Source organism: Drosophila navojoa, chromosome 3, assembly GCF_054131105.1.
Source record: "Drosophila navojoa isolate 15081-1374.11 chromosome 3, UAZ_NAV_1.0, whole genome shotgun sequence".
In the NCBI taxonomy this organism is placed as follows: Eukaryota; Metazoa; Arthropoda; class Insecta; order Diptera; family Drosophilidae; genus Drosophila; species Drosophila navojoa.
The window spans coordinates 27191825-27204852 of NC_142891.1; the positions used below are offsets into that span (position 1 = coordinate 27191825).

A 13028-nucleotide genomic window follows, 5' to 3' on the forward strand; every position below is an offset into this window, starting at 1 on the left:
GTGATGTCGAATATCTTGCTTGAACAGATGAACTGTAGTTGCAGAAATAACAGATTTTAGTAGCGTTCTGTTAATAACATTATTTTTGAAACATGTTAACTTTACAGAGGAATGAAGCAAAAAATTAATGGCGGGAGCTGAATGGCGTGGGCAAATCACTCTCTCTTCCGACCGGCGCTAGATTGCAAAATTTTAAGTTGACAAACGGATAAGCAAAGTGAATATACGTTTGCTTATAATTAATAAAAATAGCGTGCGGAAACGAACTAACAAATATGAACAACACTGGATCGCCACCAGATGTCCTACAGACGGCAGGCAATATGCTTGAATGCTATGACTTTCAAGATAGACAAAAGCCGGAACTTTTGGAGGTAAAATCAAGCCAAATGTAACGAAATCGTTTTGTTTAGTGAGCAAACTAATGCCATAATTAAACTAAATAGTTGACAGGCATCAGTCAACATGGAAGAGCAACAATGAGCGGCCTCAACGATTATGACTACCAAACGCTGGGACAGCTCACCTCCGGCGACTCACATAACCTACAACAGCTGCGAACGCTCACAAAATGTGGTATACCCAATGAGGTCCTGGAGCACTTTAAGCGTAAATAGTTTCTGCTGTGCAATTACCAGTAAAGATTTAATGCTAATTCATTCATTTAGATATCAAATGCCACTGCATAATGGGCTTGCTTCCGGACATTGGACGCGCCTGGCTGACAATCGATTCGGATATATATATTTGGACATATGAGGAGACGCGTGACGTAGCCTATTACGATGGCCTTAGCCATTTAATTCTGAGCGTTGGCTTGATAAAGCCAAAGGCAGGCGTTTTAATAAATGATGTCAAGTATCTGCTATTGCTGACGACGCCCATTGAGGTGATCGTCCTGGGTGTTACATTCGAAGAGCAAAAGGATTCTAGAGGATGCACAGTAAAAAGTGGTCGAATGCAGCTATTGAATAAGCCGCTCTTCGTTCTTAGTACCGATAATGTTACCATAAATGTTATCGAGGGCACAAAGGACGGACGCATCTTCTTGGGCGGTCGGGATGGTTGTCTGTACGAAATTGATTATCATTCGGAATCGAGTTGGTTTGGCAAGCGATGCAAGAAGATAAACCATTCTCAGGGACTGGTCTCCTACATAGTGCCAAGCTTTCTAAAAGTGTTCTCGGTAAGTAATGAGAAGAGTTTAATGGCATTGATTACTGACAATTTACCTTACAGGAGGTTGATCCTATTGAGAAAATTGTTATTGACAATCGGCGTAGTTTGCTTTATATTTTAACTGAAAAGAGTTCCATCGAAGCCTGGCACATTGGCGCAAACTCTACGTCCATGCGAAGGCTGAGCAAGATTACACAAAATGATATAGCCTGCCAGGCGGTTAACTTGATTAAGTAAGTGGACAAACTATAGAAGTTTAAAGCAATACTAATAATTTGTACCTACAGAACGGTTGATCCATCAATTTTCAAGAGTGTAAAAGCCATTTGTCCGCTCAGTCCAGACAGTTCCAATTTCCTGCACCTTGTTGCTGTCACGCAATGCGGCGTGCGTCTCTATTTCTCTACCTCGCGCCTAAACGTACAACAGCAGAATGTGTCGGACAACTATGGCTATAATAATAATCCAAATCAATTATCCATGGGGCAAGGAGAAACGGAGACATCGAGAGGAATTTTTCTATTGCATGTTCGGCTGCCACCTGGTTACACGCCGAATGCAACAACCAATAAACCGAAACAAGTTCATGCTGCATATTACAGCGAGGGCACAATGTTAATGGTCACCACTCAGCAGCAGGAACAGGACTTACTCTGGTCCATTAGCTCTTCGCCGTTTAGCAATTTTTCATACCTCGTTGAGTCGACAGCGTTGGAGAATCTGGATGGCATCGTTTGGAGCATCTCCGATGTCAAGGATGCGATTCTGGACAACACGAGTTCTTTGCTATATAATGCGCGCACATCGCGTAGAGTCATTTTGCTTACCAATCAAGGTACCCACATTGTGGAGCTGATGAAGTCTGTTCATATTCTTCAGCAGTTGCTGATATCCTGCAAGGGACCACACAATGAGGCTGTAAAAATGTTCTTTCAGACGCAGAACGAGCGTGAGGCTTGCTTTACAGCGTTGCTATTGGCCACCTCGGATCTGTTAAATGGCAGCGATATTGCCCTATGGGCCACTCAAGCATTTATGCTCTATGGCGGAGAGCCTTGCTATCAACACTATCTAAATTCTACTAATCGCAATTTGCACAATAGCACAATCAGCACAAACCCTGGCCTGGCTGGCAGGGATCGAATGCCGCCGATGTTCATGTCCACACCTATGCCAAATGCTGCAAATATAGGCGCAATGTCTAGTCAATACAATCAGGCAATAAGTCCTAGTAAGTGACCAATATAAACATAATGTGATTTGCTGTACGCATATGTGCTGATTCTGAAACATTATCTGTACTTTTATTTACAGTTTCAGCTGCACAAACTACACATCACCAGCAACAACACTTCACACAAAAGCAACAACAGCACTCGATGCCCAGCAATGAGAACTCTCCAATTATATATTCAGCGAAACATGATGGTCTCTTTTTATTTGTGTCGCGCATGCTGCGATCCATTTGGCAATCACATTGTGTTGATGAGAATATGTGCTCGAAGCTAAGTTTATCCGATTGCTCGATGCTATTGTCCGAACTGCGTGCGTTGCGCTCGTTTTTGGACAAGCACTCGGTCCATGATATTTCAGGTAAACCAAGTGCTCAACTTTGATTCGAACTAACGCATGCCTATAATAGAATACTATTATTATTTCTAGTAACAAGACGAATGCCGTATGACAGTCATTTGGCCCTGATGAACAGTACCCAAATGCCACTAAATGAACACCGGAACATTGCGGAGCAGGCACAGATTGAGGAGAAGCGTTCGCTGTCCGCTCTAAATCAGTTTATTAGTAAGTTTCGATGCCAGGTTCGATAAAATAGTTCTAATCTCTGTTATAATGCTTTATAGAACATGCCTGTGAGGTAATGTCGCTGTGGAGCATCCTTATTGATCATCAATTTCCATTGCTTTGCCAACAATTGTCGCCGGAGCATCAGAAAATGTTGAGGTGTTGCACATTCCGGGATCTGCTGATAGCACGCTCTGAGGTGTGCGCTTTCCTGATCATTGCGCTTATCAATCTATACCTGAAGGACAAAGCTGATGTTGCAGAGTTGTCCGCCTGCTTGCGTAGACTATGCCCGAATCTGTACAGGTACGAGGATGAGGTGACCTACAAAGCAACCGAAATACTGATGAGTGCCAAGAGCTGTAAGTCAGCAGCCGACAAGCAACAAAAACTGGCCATTACATTGCGAATGTGCCTGGAGGCCGCGCCAACGCTGCCACTGCACAGCATTTGCCAGCAATTCATTTCGGTTGATTTCTTTGAGGGGGTGGTTGAGCTAGTTGCCACGTGTGCTTCGAAAACGGATCCAGAGGAAATCGGTATTCATTATTATAATAACAATGAGCCGGCTGAGGATCACGAGGGCTACGCTTGCTTTGTGACACGGTAAACTAGGATGAGCTATATATCTAAGCTTCAGTCAAATTCAACCATACTCTACGTTTCTTGCAGTATGAACTATTACAAGGAGGTGCAGATTATGCTTGATTATGTCTACAATACGGTTCGTAACAGCAAATGCGATCAGGATCAGAGTGGACTCTTTCAGCCAAATTACGATGAAAAGGAGGATCAAAATGATATGGAAAACAGATCAAAGCAAATTATTAAAAAGATCACAAACCAGGCACTCCGAAAGAAAGATCCACTTATGCATGTCTCGATCTATGAGTGGCTGTTGACCCACGAAATGAACAGCGAATTATTGGATTTGACTGAGCCCTCGTTGGGCGAATTCTTGCGACGCAGTGTTAGTCGAAATCCAGAGAATGTCAAATTAATTGACTTACTCTGGAAGTATTACGAGAAGAATGGGCACCATCATCAAGCAGCGAAGATTCTCGATAACCTGGCCATGACAAGGACCGAGAACATATCTTTGGATGTGCGTATTGACTACCTGGTGCGCGCTGTCATGTGTATGCGCAATGAAACCGTTGGCTCATCCGTGACTAATGGCATATTTCTGAAGGAGCTGGAGGATAAGGTCAGCAATCTATATTTCAAGTACATGTGCAAATTAATATTTATATTCTGTATATCTAGTTGGAAATTGCGCGCGTTCAAAAGTCTGTGCTTGCAGCGATGTCCTTGCTTTTACCTACAAATGAAGCTGCCAGACAGGCTGTGAAGGACTTGAATATTGCACTTTATGATATCACACAATTGTATCAGAACTTCGCAGAGCCATTCAATCTGTGGGAGTGCCAGTTGTCCATTCTCAATTGCTCCAATCACAATGATCCCTTATTGATAGAGTCCGTATGGGGAAATATAATTAATAGCTCTGTCGAGGGTCCCGGCACAGCACAGGAACGCAGTGTAAAGCTTTTTACGAAAATTGAACTATTGGTTCGAGAGTTTGGTGAATCCGGGCCGTGTTTTCCATTTGCTTTCCTCATCAGGGAGCTCGAGATAAAAGCCTGTCAACTCCATTTGCCTGAGGGAACGGTGCCAGAAAAGCTATTCGCCATGAAGCTGGACATTGAACTACTCCTAGAATATTATTCCAGGTAAGGGGATTATGGATGATGCAATTCATACCCAGCTCTTCATATGCGTTTCTTTCTCTAGAATGATTTCAATGAATGAGCGCATTTGGGCGAACGAAGGCAACGAGTGGCACTTGATACAGTCGGCTATACGCGTTGTCACACTGTTGGCGGATAATGCCCAAGCTATTTGGTACCGCTCCAAGTAAGTTTCCCTCTACAAACGGCTTAGTTGGAAAATTTATATTATAAGACTGTTTATTTCAGGCGACGGATATTAGGTAAAGCACAGGACATAGTCGCGGCTTGCTTGAACATTTGTTATCAGAAGCCGGACACCAATCGCCTGCAGCATTCTCTCAAGGAGCTTCAATGTCGTTTGCAACGGCTATTAGGTTAATGTCTCTGAACTTAGTTATTTTCAAATGGTATATATTTTTTTAGGGCAAAACAATAATGGTATAGCTGTTAAGTTTGACTGAAGTATAAAACTTTGTACGCGTTATTTATTTACTGTCTAACACACAAATTGAGCTACGAAACTATGTTGTGTCCATCATCTTTAGGTGAGCTTCCGTAAGTATGCATTTTGTCATGTGGCATGAACAGGGAACGGGATGTTCTTCTACATTCGGGTCGAGCAGCTCGACTTCCAAATTGTACTTTCTCGCATCATTTGCACTGCGTTTCATTAGGATCTGAAAAGCCACCGGAGATTTCTCATCTAGAGTTTCACAACTTTCTTCTGGGAGTACTACAACGCACTGCTTCCAGTGGGTCTCTGGGGCCGGAGGCGATGTGCTAAGCACAACAGATTCTTCGCCGGGGAATCGCACTTCGAACCATATACAGAAGCCCTGATGCTTGCCGGGCTTTTGTGTGGCTACGACTTCCTTGAAGCGTATTTCGTCCAGCTCTTGGGTACTAACATCGAGTAAACTCATCCAATGAAATACAATGCCTTCGTGGAGCAAATCGTTTGACGTTAGTTGTGTAATTTCTGGTCTTGTTGATTTTTGTAACCGCAATTTGCTAGCGAACTTTTCCATGTTGACTCCATCAACGTTTTGCCAATAATCATACAGGGATGGGACAGAGCATGGAGCCACATATATTGTGCACTCACTGGGGAACAAAAGTCCATTTGGTTTCAGGAAATTATCCCTAGCAAAGAGCACGGAGTCCAACATGCCTTCGTGCAATAGATAAAATCCCATCCACTCTGAGACAATAATGTCGACTTTTTCGGCCGAAGAGGGCAGCACGAACTCCTCAATCTGGGAATGAATAACTTTGACAATGTCGGTAAGGCCATTGTCTTCAATAAGATCTAATGCAACTTTAGTTGCAAGATTGGAGGCCTCAATAGCATAAACCAATCGGGCACCGGCTTGCGCGCAGAACGCAGAAAGTATTCCCGTACCAGCCCCTACATCCATCACTACTTTATCCTTAAACAATTCCTTGTTTTTCATAATGGCATTATAATAAGCTTCTTGTCGTGGTCGATCTCTCAGCATGAGCTCGTGCACCTGCGAGGATGTGACTCAGTTGTAACAAATATGTATAAATAACCGTGATGAACCAAAGTGATTACCTCTAAATTTTCATATTCCGTAAAATACGTATTCATTATAGGGGTACTTATTACTTTTGGTAAAATAAACTTGAATAAATAAACTACAAAAAGATCTTTATAGGTTAAAAAGAACGGTCAACAGAACTGTTATTTAACATAGCTTACTTTTTAACATGCTACGATTGATTAATAGTGCTAACATACTGAGAAAGGCTCAGCTGTTTAATAACAGTGACCAAAAACAAAAGCGGTAAATGCCAAATATGTGATTTCATTTTATTGGTATACAGCTATAAGGACCTATGTGGATATTATTCAATTACTAGTTTTTTCATAAGTAATTCGTTCAAAATACTTGTGCGCTGATAATAACATAAAATGCAAAGAGATGTCATATGTTTCAAAAGCAAGGAACTAAATGAACGAACTGGTTAAGGGAACTTATTTCTTTAGTCGGCCACGTAAAATCTATAGTAAACAACAGTTTGGCCCTAATAATTAGAAGTTTTATTTCTTATGTCTACATTCAAAAATAGGTATTTCAAATGGAAATGAGTAAATTAGATCTAAACGAAATGATTCGCAATTTGGATATAAGTACAACGGACAAAGTGGACGAAAGCCTCCAACGTATTGCAGAAAAAGAAGTAAGTATTATTTCGGTGTTTATTTTGCCAATTAATAAGGGAAGAATTTTTGTAGGCAGACGTAAATGCCAAACTCGAAGCTGCCTTGTCCAAGCAATGTCAGATTGAGGCAAAATTAAGCGGCATCGGCCGAGCTATGGCCACTTTACATACCGTTGAGACCGATTCCAACAAGCTTAACATGCAAATTGTAAACACAGCTAAGCTGGCTGAGTCCGTTAGTGCTAAAGTGCGTCGGTTGGATCTGGCGAGATGTCGGGCCTCCGAGTGCCAGCAACGGGTACACGATCTTATTGACTTGCAGCTGTGTAGTCAGGGCGTAGTAAAGGCTATCAGTGAAGAGGATTATGAAAAGGGGGCAGGACATATCGCTCGCTTTCTGGCAATGGATCAACAGCTTCTGCAACGCACAGCGGATGATGTTCAGGGTTCGATTACGTCAGTGAGCGATGCTGTGCACACACTCGAGGAGGCCACTGAAAAGATCAGAGAATTGATTTCCAAGCGTTTTGATGAGGCTGTCCAACAAGATGATTTGGCGTCTGTGGAAAGATTTTTCAAGATATTTCCATTGGTTGGTTGCCACAAGATCGGCATTGAGAAATTCTGTGGCTACATTTGCCAAAAGCTGTCGACCAAGGCCCAGAAAGAGCTGCGTAATGCACAAGATATTGCAAAAGCTGAGCGTCGCCAACATTTAGCTTATGCCGATCGATTGACTTCGATATTGGAGAACTTCGCACGCGTCGTTGAAGTCAATCAGTCGATTATAGAAGCATTCTATGGTCAAGAGTAAGTACGCAACCATCGTAAAGTAAGAGCTAAAATTATGAAATTGTATTTGTCGATTTCAGATCTACTTCTTTGGTAAAAATGATGACCATCTTGCAAAGAGAATGTGATCTTGAAGTTAAGAATTTGCTGTTGGAATTCAACAAAAATCGCCAAATTCAATATCGCATTAAACAGGTGAACGACAGCTCTCAGCGTCCAAACAGTTCGAGTATGGCTAACAGTAGTATGCAGTCGTTGGGACACTACAGAAAACCGTCGGGCGGCTCTATGGATAAATTGAACCCAAAGGATATTGATGCCATTATAGCCGAAATTACAGTGATGCACTCAAGAATAGAGTTATACTTTCGATTTATGCGTCGCCGTTTACAGGTAATATTTATCTATAGATTTGCTCTATATAGATAGGAAAGTTTAATTTAAACAATCTATGGACAGGTCAATGCTGAAACATGTTTACAAGATAAGGAAGCACAAAACTTGATACTTAAAGAATATGAACGTGTTGTGAAGCATTGTGACTTAAGCCGCCACATGCAAGAAATTCTTAGCACATATTTACTATTTGAAAGGTACCCATTTGAATATCAACTGTGCTTTCAGTTTGTAATAATTTTTGTATATTAGATATTTTATGGAAGAAAGCGTGATGAAAGCCATTGGGTTGGACACTTATGAAGTCGGCCAGCAATGCTCGTCTATGGTTGATGACGTCTTCTTTATATTGCGTAAATCGATCCGACGCGCCTTGACAACACAGTCTATCAATGGCACCTGTGCTGTAATTAACAATGTTGCATCCTGTCTTGATGGTGATTTTGTGTCTGCTTTAAAAGCTCCTTTAAAAAATGGATATCCCTCGGGATATATTGATTTGGCGCAGGCCTATAATGCAATACAGACGAGTTTGCAGCAGGGCAAACTGCAATCGAGTGACGCCGATCGTGTTCGAACAAATTTCATAGTTCAGTTGAACAATGCTGATATGTCGACGGAATATATTGAAACGCTATGGCAGACAATGGAACAGGAGATAGCCGGAACATTCCCTAACATATCACCTCTAGAGAGGCAGTTATTGGACAGCTGCTTAACTGAGCTGAAAGCCGTTCGCGATGCATTAAAGGCAACTGTTGACTTTGGAATTCAACAGCTTAGGTCAAGTGCGATAAGACCACGCCTAAATCCCTGGGTGGATGAATTCCTTAATTATAGCCATCATCTAACAGAGGTAACTATATACTAATGCCTATGCCTTATACTCTTAATAATTAATTGAGGAATTGTCCATATAGGAGGAACTGTCTGCTTACGAGGCTGGCGAAACATTTGTTCAGTATTTCATTGTACAATTAGATGGACTTTTAAATTCATTTAAAAATGCACTAAGTCCGCGTAATTACGACGCGCTCGTCAGTATTTTGGCTAGTGAAGTGACAAACCGCTTGGAACGCGCAATCAAGAAAAGCACATTTAATCGGGTAATATCGCGTAATACTATGTTTGGATGATATTATTAATCGCTTCAATTTGTAGCTCGGTGGACTTGTTCTCGATCAGGAAGTGCGAGCTCTAGGTACATATCTTACAGGCGCAACTTCCTGGTCAGTGCGCGATAAAATGACGCGTCTGTCACAAATCGCAACGCTTTTAAATTTAGATAAGGTTTCAGAGTTGGCTGAATACTGGAATCCTGAAAATAATAGTGACATGCCATCTTGGCGACTGACACCAAATGAAGTGCGCACTATTCTGACTTTACGGTAAATTGAAATATTTCAATATTTTCATGTTACAAATATTTTATTTCTGTTTACTTTGTAGAAGTGATTTCCGTATGGAGGACATTAAACGTTTGCAACTTTAAGTTAAAAGCGTTCCTTGATTTATTTATAGTGCTGCGACTTCATGTCTTTTTAAACTAAACCAACGATTGAAATCTAATCTTAATAAGAGCTGCGAAAGTGCACCAAAACTAGATGCACTTTTAATATTAACCAATAATTTTATTAATCCAGAGATGGCAACGTTAAATCTACAATATAAAGAAAAAAAATATGTTAATATGTATACTAATGCTGTAATATTGCACCAATTACCTTTCCTCGAGCCTGACGACATCATCTAAATTGCCTTCATTCACGACGCTAAATTTTTCACATAAACTAAATATTTCGAGAATAGTTCCATAAACCGGAAACTGGGAATGACGCGCTGGCTGTGAAGTATTTATCTTTTTATCCGTTTCATCTGTCAGCAAAAAGCACTGGGAAAGTACATTAGCAAGAAATACTGAATGAGCTCTTTGAATTTCTTCAAAATCTGCTTTACTGGCAATCACATTCATGAGCATACTGAACTGACCTATAATTTTAATGTAATAATTGAATTAATAAAAATAGATATATATGGATTGTTATTAGCCTTACATTCAAGTACATCAACCTGTATGTAATACTGTAAGTTGTCCAAAAAAAACATTAAATGATTCCGTAAACTAATAATCTTGATATCGACTGGATTCCCGGTTTTGGCTGTCCATTTGTGACGAGCCCAAACAAGTTGAAGATCGTACTGTATTTTTCGAACAGTTAATAGAAAACGAAAAACGGTATTGTAACGTTCTACGGTCGTCGGTGAAAACAAAAGGTTCAACGGCCATTTATATATGTATTTCAGATGAAGATTTTGAAACAAAGCAAATTCACAGCTCTCATCTAAATCGATGGTTGTTTTCTGTACACTCAATGAAAAGTTCTCCAAATCATCAGCCGTTGCCATTACGTTTGCTGCAATCTATACAAAAAAATAGTTTTACATATGTTCACAATAATTTAAAATAATAATACTTGGACTTTCCTACCTCAAAAGCTTTGGTGTAGTTTTTGTTATTTAATTCTACAAAATTTTCGGAGCTTTCATATAGCTGACGAAAGAATTCCAAATAAAATTCACCTCGTCCCAAAAGGTAAAAGTCTTTAATGAGACCCAATTGACGCTCCAAATCGTCTTCAATAACTGCTATTTCCGACAAACGTTGGCTAACGTATTTCTTGATTTGATTAATAGCTCTTTCCAATTCGAATGCATCGATCTTATCATCCTGATTTAGGTCTTCTATCAGATTACAAAATATTCCCTCCTTGCCATTCCAAAGCTCATCGATATCATCACAGAATGGTCCTTGCGATTTCGGTATCCAAGAATCAGTTTTAATCTTGCGTCGATCTAATTTAAAAACGAGGACCGTTTGTCCGACGAATAAAATCTTTTCAGCTAAAACGGCTGACACAAAACTGGGTAATTGACTAAATCTGATCTCATATTGCCATATTTCCTCCTCACTCAATATGCTCTGCAAAGTACATTTTCAAAATATAATTAAAAATCTTATTCAAAATGGTTATCTTCTTACCTGCGAACTCTTAGTGCTTGTGTAAGACTTATCACAGGAAGTCTTTGCAACGCCTTCGTTTGGTCTATAGTTTATAAAGAACTCGGAGTATTCATCATCAATAATGCCAAACAAAAGCCAGTGCGCCAGGTGCGACAAGAAAGCCAATTTTACGGGCCTCGAAACTCTAAATTATTAAACAATTATTAATTAATTACAGTGTATTTTGCTATAACTTACTTGTTGATTATTTTCTTCAGACGAATATCTCCGTGGTCATAAGAGACATGCAGATTTTCTAACAGCTGACACCCATTTAGTTTCTGAATCAAATATTTTGTGTATTTTATTCGTAATAGTTTTACTATTAACTACTTACCTGTATTCTGGCATCGTTAATTAGCTTACGCAAAAAAATTATAATTGGTAAATGCTGCTCTAGTGAATTGTATATATAATTTAATGAATGTGTTGTGTTTTGTTCGGTTAGAGTTTCCAGTTGTGCCGTTTCCTTATAATAATCATCGAGAGCATTTTCGATGCCTTGGGCGAAATTCCTTAAGTAATAACCCGTTGAGTATTCTAAATAAAATAAGATACATACATACATACATATATTAAATCAATCTGTAAATAAAGTAAGCGCTTTCTTTACCATGCGCATCCGAGGAGTCCGAAATTTCAAGTTGACTGACGCCTCCAAAGAACTTAGCGAAATGTACAATTTCACTTAGGCTGCTTAAGATATCAATAATTTTCTCAAAAATGGCCCTCTCACAAGGATGCATGAATTCCTCAACAACATTTGTTGTCTAAAAATTAAACAGTTTATGAAAATACACATATGCAAATGTTAAATTGTCGCACTCACAAGAAAACTTTTAATGCCAATTCCCTTTCGGCTCAAGCTCATGCACGATAGTAAAATATCATGAATCATGTTAAATTGTTTGTATATAACGCTCAGCAATTTGTTTTATATTATTAAAACTCCCGGTGTTATTTGGGGTTGGTGTTTTTGCCCTTTGTGCGAATGGCAATTATCAAAAGAATGTATGCGGGTCATCGATACAACTATCGATAGGTCATAGGCGAGATATGCTATCGATTACCTTACATCAGATTGCATAACAGCTGTTACTTTTGAAATTTGTTGATCTAAGTTTTTGATATACATATGAATACTATATTTATTCATAAATGTATTATATTTTACCAGCAGCGCAGAGCCGACATTTTTTTAAATTACATATTTGTGCTATTTTTCATAAACCAAAATAGATTTGTATTGTATATGGCATATTAGGCCATCGATGCCCTTTAATAAGTAAACAATACATTAATTGTGCCTGACCATAAGTTTATTGGATTAGATTTTCAGGTACAGAAGGAATATATATATATAAAAAATTGGACCACCTCGTCTTACATATATACATATACATATGCATACATGTGCATATAAATTATCCTTTCTGCTTCTATAGTTGCCAAATTTTATTGTCTTTCGGTGCGGCACCCTGCCCATGGAGGCGCAATAAATAATGTTCAAGTGTCGTCCAGCAGCTAGATAAGCTACCCAAAAATGTTAACAAATATGTCTTTTATGGAGTGCTTTTATTTTTCACCTTTGTTGTCCATGTTGAAGCTCAAGCTATGCCAAAGGACAAAACCAAACACCTCACTAACGTTTTCTCTGCGCCAAGTCTGTTGGCTGTTAGCAAAATCGCTGACATAGGAAATTTTGTGGTAAAAAGAGAACAAGGGGCCGTCTCTATGGAATAAGCATAAATATTCTTGTTGGTTTTATATGAACTTAATTAAATTCTTCGCTGTGAAGCGTATACAAAGTATATACACTCAAATGTAATATATTTAATAAATTGATAAACTTACATTTTAAATTGAATTTTGACCGCATA

General features: G+C 39.5%; 4 protein-coding genes across 4 annotated transcripts; 2 read left to right on the forward strand and 2 right to left on the reverse strand.

The window, feature by feature from the left end:
- Window positions 1–107: 107 nt before the first annotated feature.
- Nup154 (nuclear pore complex protein Nup154) lies at window positions 108–5233 on the forward strand. Its single transcript, XM_018098565.3, has 12 exons — window positions 108–374; window positions 447–609; window positions 669–1186; window positions 1240–1412; window positions 1467–2410; window positions 2494–2772; window positions 2842–2979; window positions 3039–3585; window positions 3652–4186; window positions 4246–4712; window positions 4774–4896; window positions 4959–5233. Exons 1-12 carry the CDS (start codon window positions 276–278, stop codon window positions 5089–5091), a joined length of 4119 nt encoding a protein of 1372 aa, XP_017954054.2. The 5' UTR covers window positions 108–275; the 3' UTR covers window positions 5092–5233.
- Art8 (Arginine methyltransferase 8) lies at window positions 5160–6447 on the reverse strand. The gene is made up of 2 exons (XM_018098583.3): window positions 6289–6447; window positions 5160–6223 (listed from the first exon to the last, which is right to left on the reverse strand). The coding sequence occupies exons 1-2, from the start codon at window positions 6322–6324 to the stop codon at window positions 5234–5236; spliced, it is 1026 nt and encodes a 341-aa protein (XP_017954072.1). The 5' UTR covers window positions 6325–6447; the 3' UTR covers window positions 5160–5233.
- Window positions 6448–6666: 219 nt separating this feature from the next.
- Cog4 (conserved oligomeric Golgi complex subunit 4) lies at window positions 6667–10216 on the forward strand. Its single transcript, XM_018098568.3, has 8 exons — window positions 6667–6917; window positions 6973–7709; window positions 7772–8084; window positions 8151–8284; window positions 8340–8943; window positions 9008–9193; window positions 9249–9475; window positions 9537–10216. Exons 1-8 carry the CDS (start codon window positions 6816–6818, stop codon window positions 9577–9579), a joined length of 2346 nt encoding a protein of 781 aa, XP_017954057.1. The 5' UTR covers window positions 6667–6815; the 3' UTR covers window positions 9580–10216.
- Grip75 (gamma-tubulin complex component 4) lies at window positions 9575–12153 on the reverse strand. Its single transcript, XM_018098569.3, has 9 exons — window positions 11978–12153; window positions 11762–11918; window positions 11486–11688; window positions 11347–11429; window positions 11128–11293; window positions 10576–11067; window positions 10142–10508; window positions 9812–10076; window positions 9575–9747 (listed from the first exon to the last, which is right to left on the reverse strand). The coding sequence occupies exons 1-9, from the start codon at window positions 12044–12046 to the stop codon at window positions 9603–9605; spliced, it is 1947 nt and encodes a 648-aa protein (XP_017954058.1). The 5' UTR covers window positions 12047–12153; the 3' UTR covers window positions 9575–9602.
- Window positions 12154–13028: the final 875 nt, after the last annotated feature.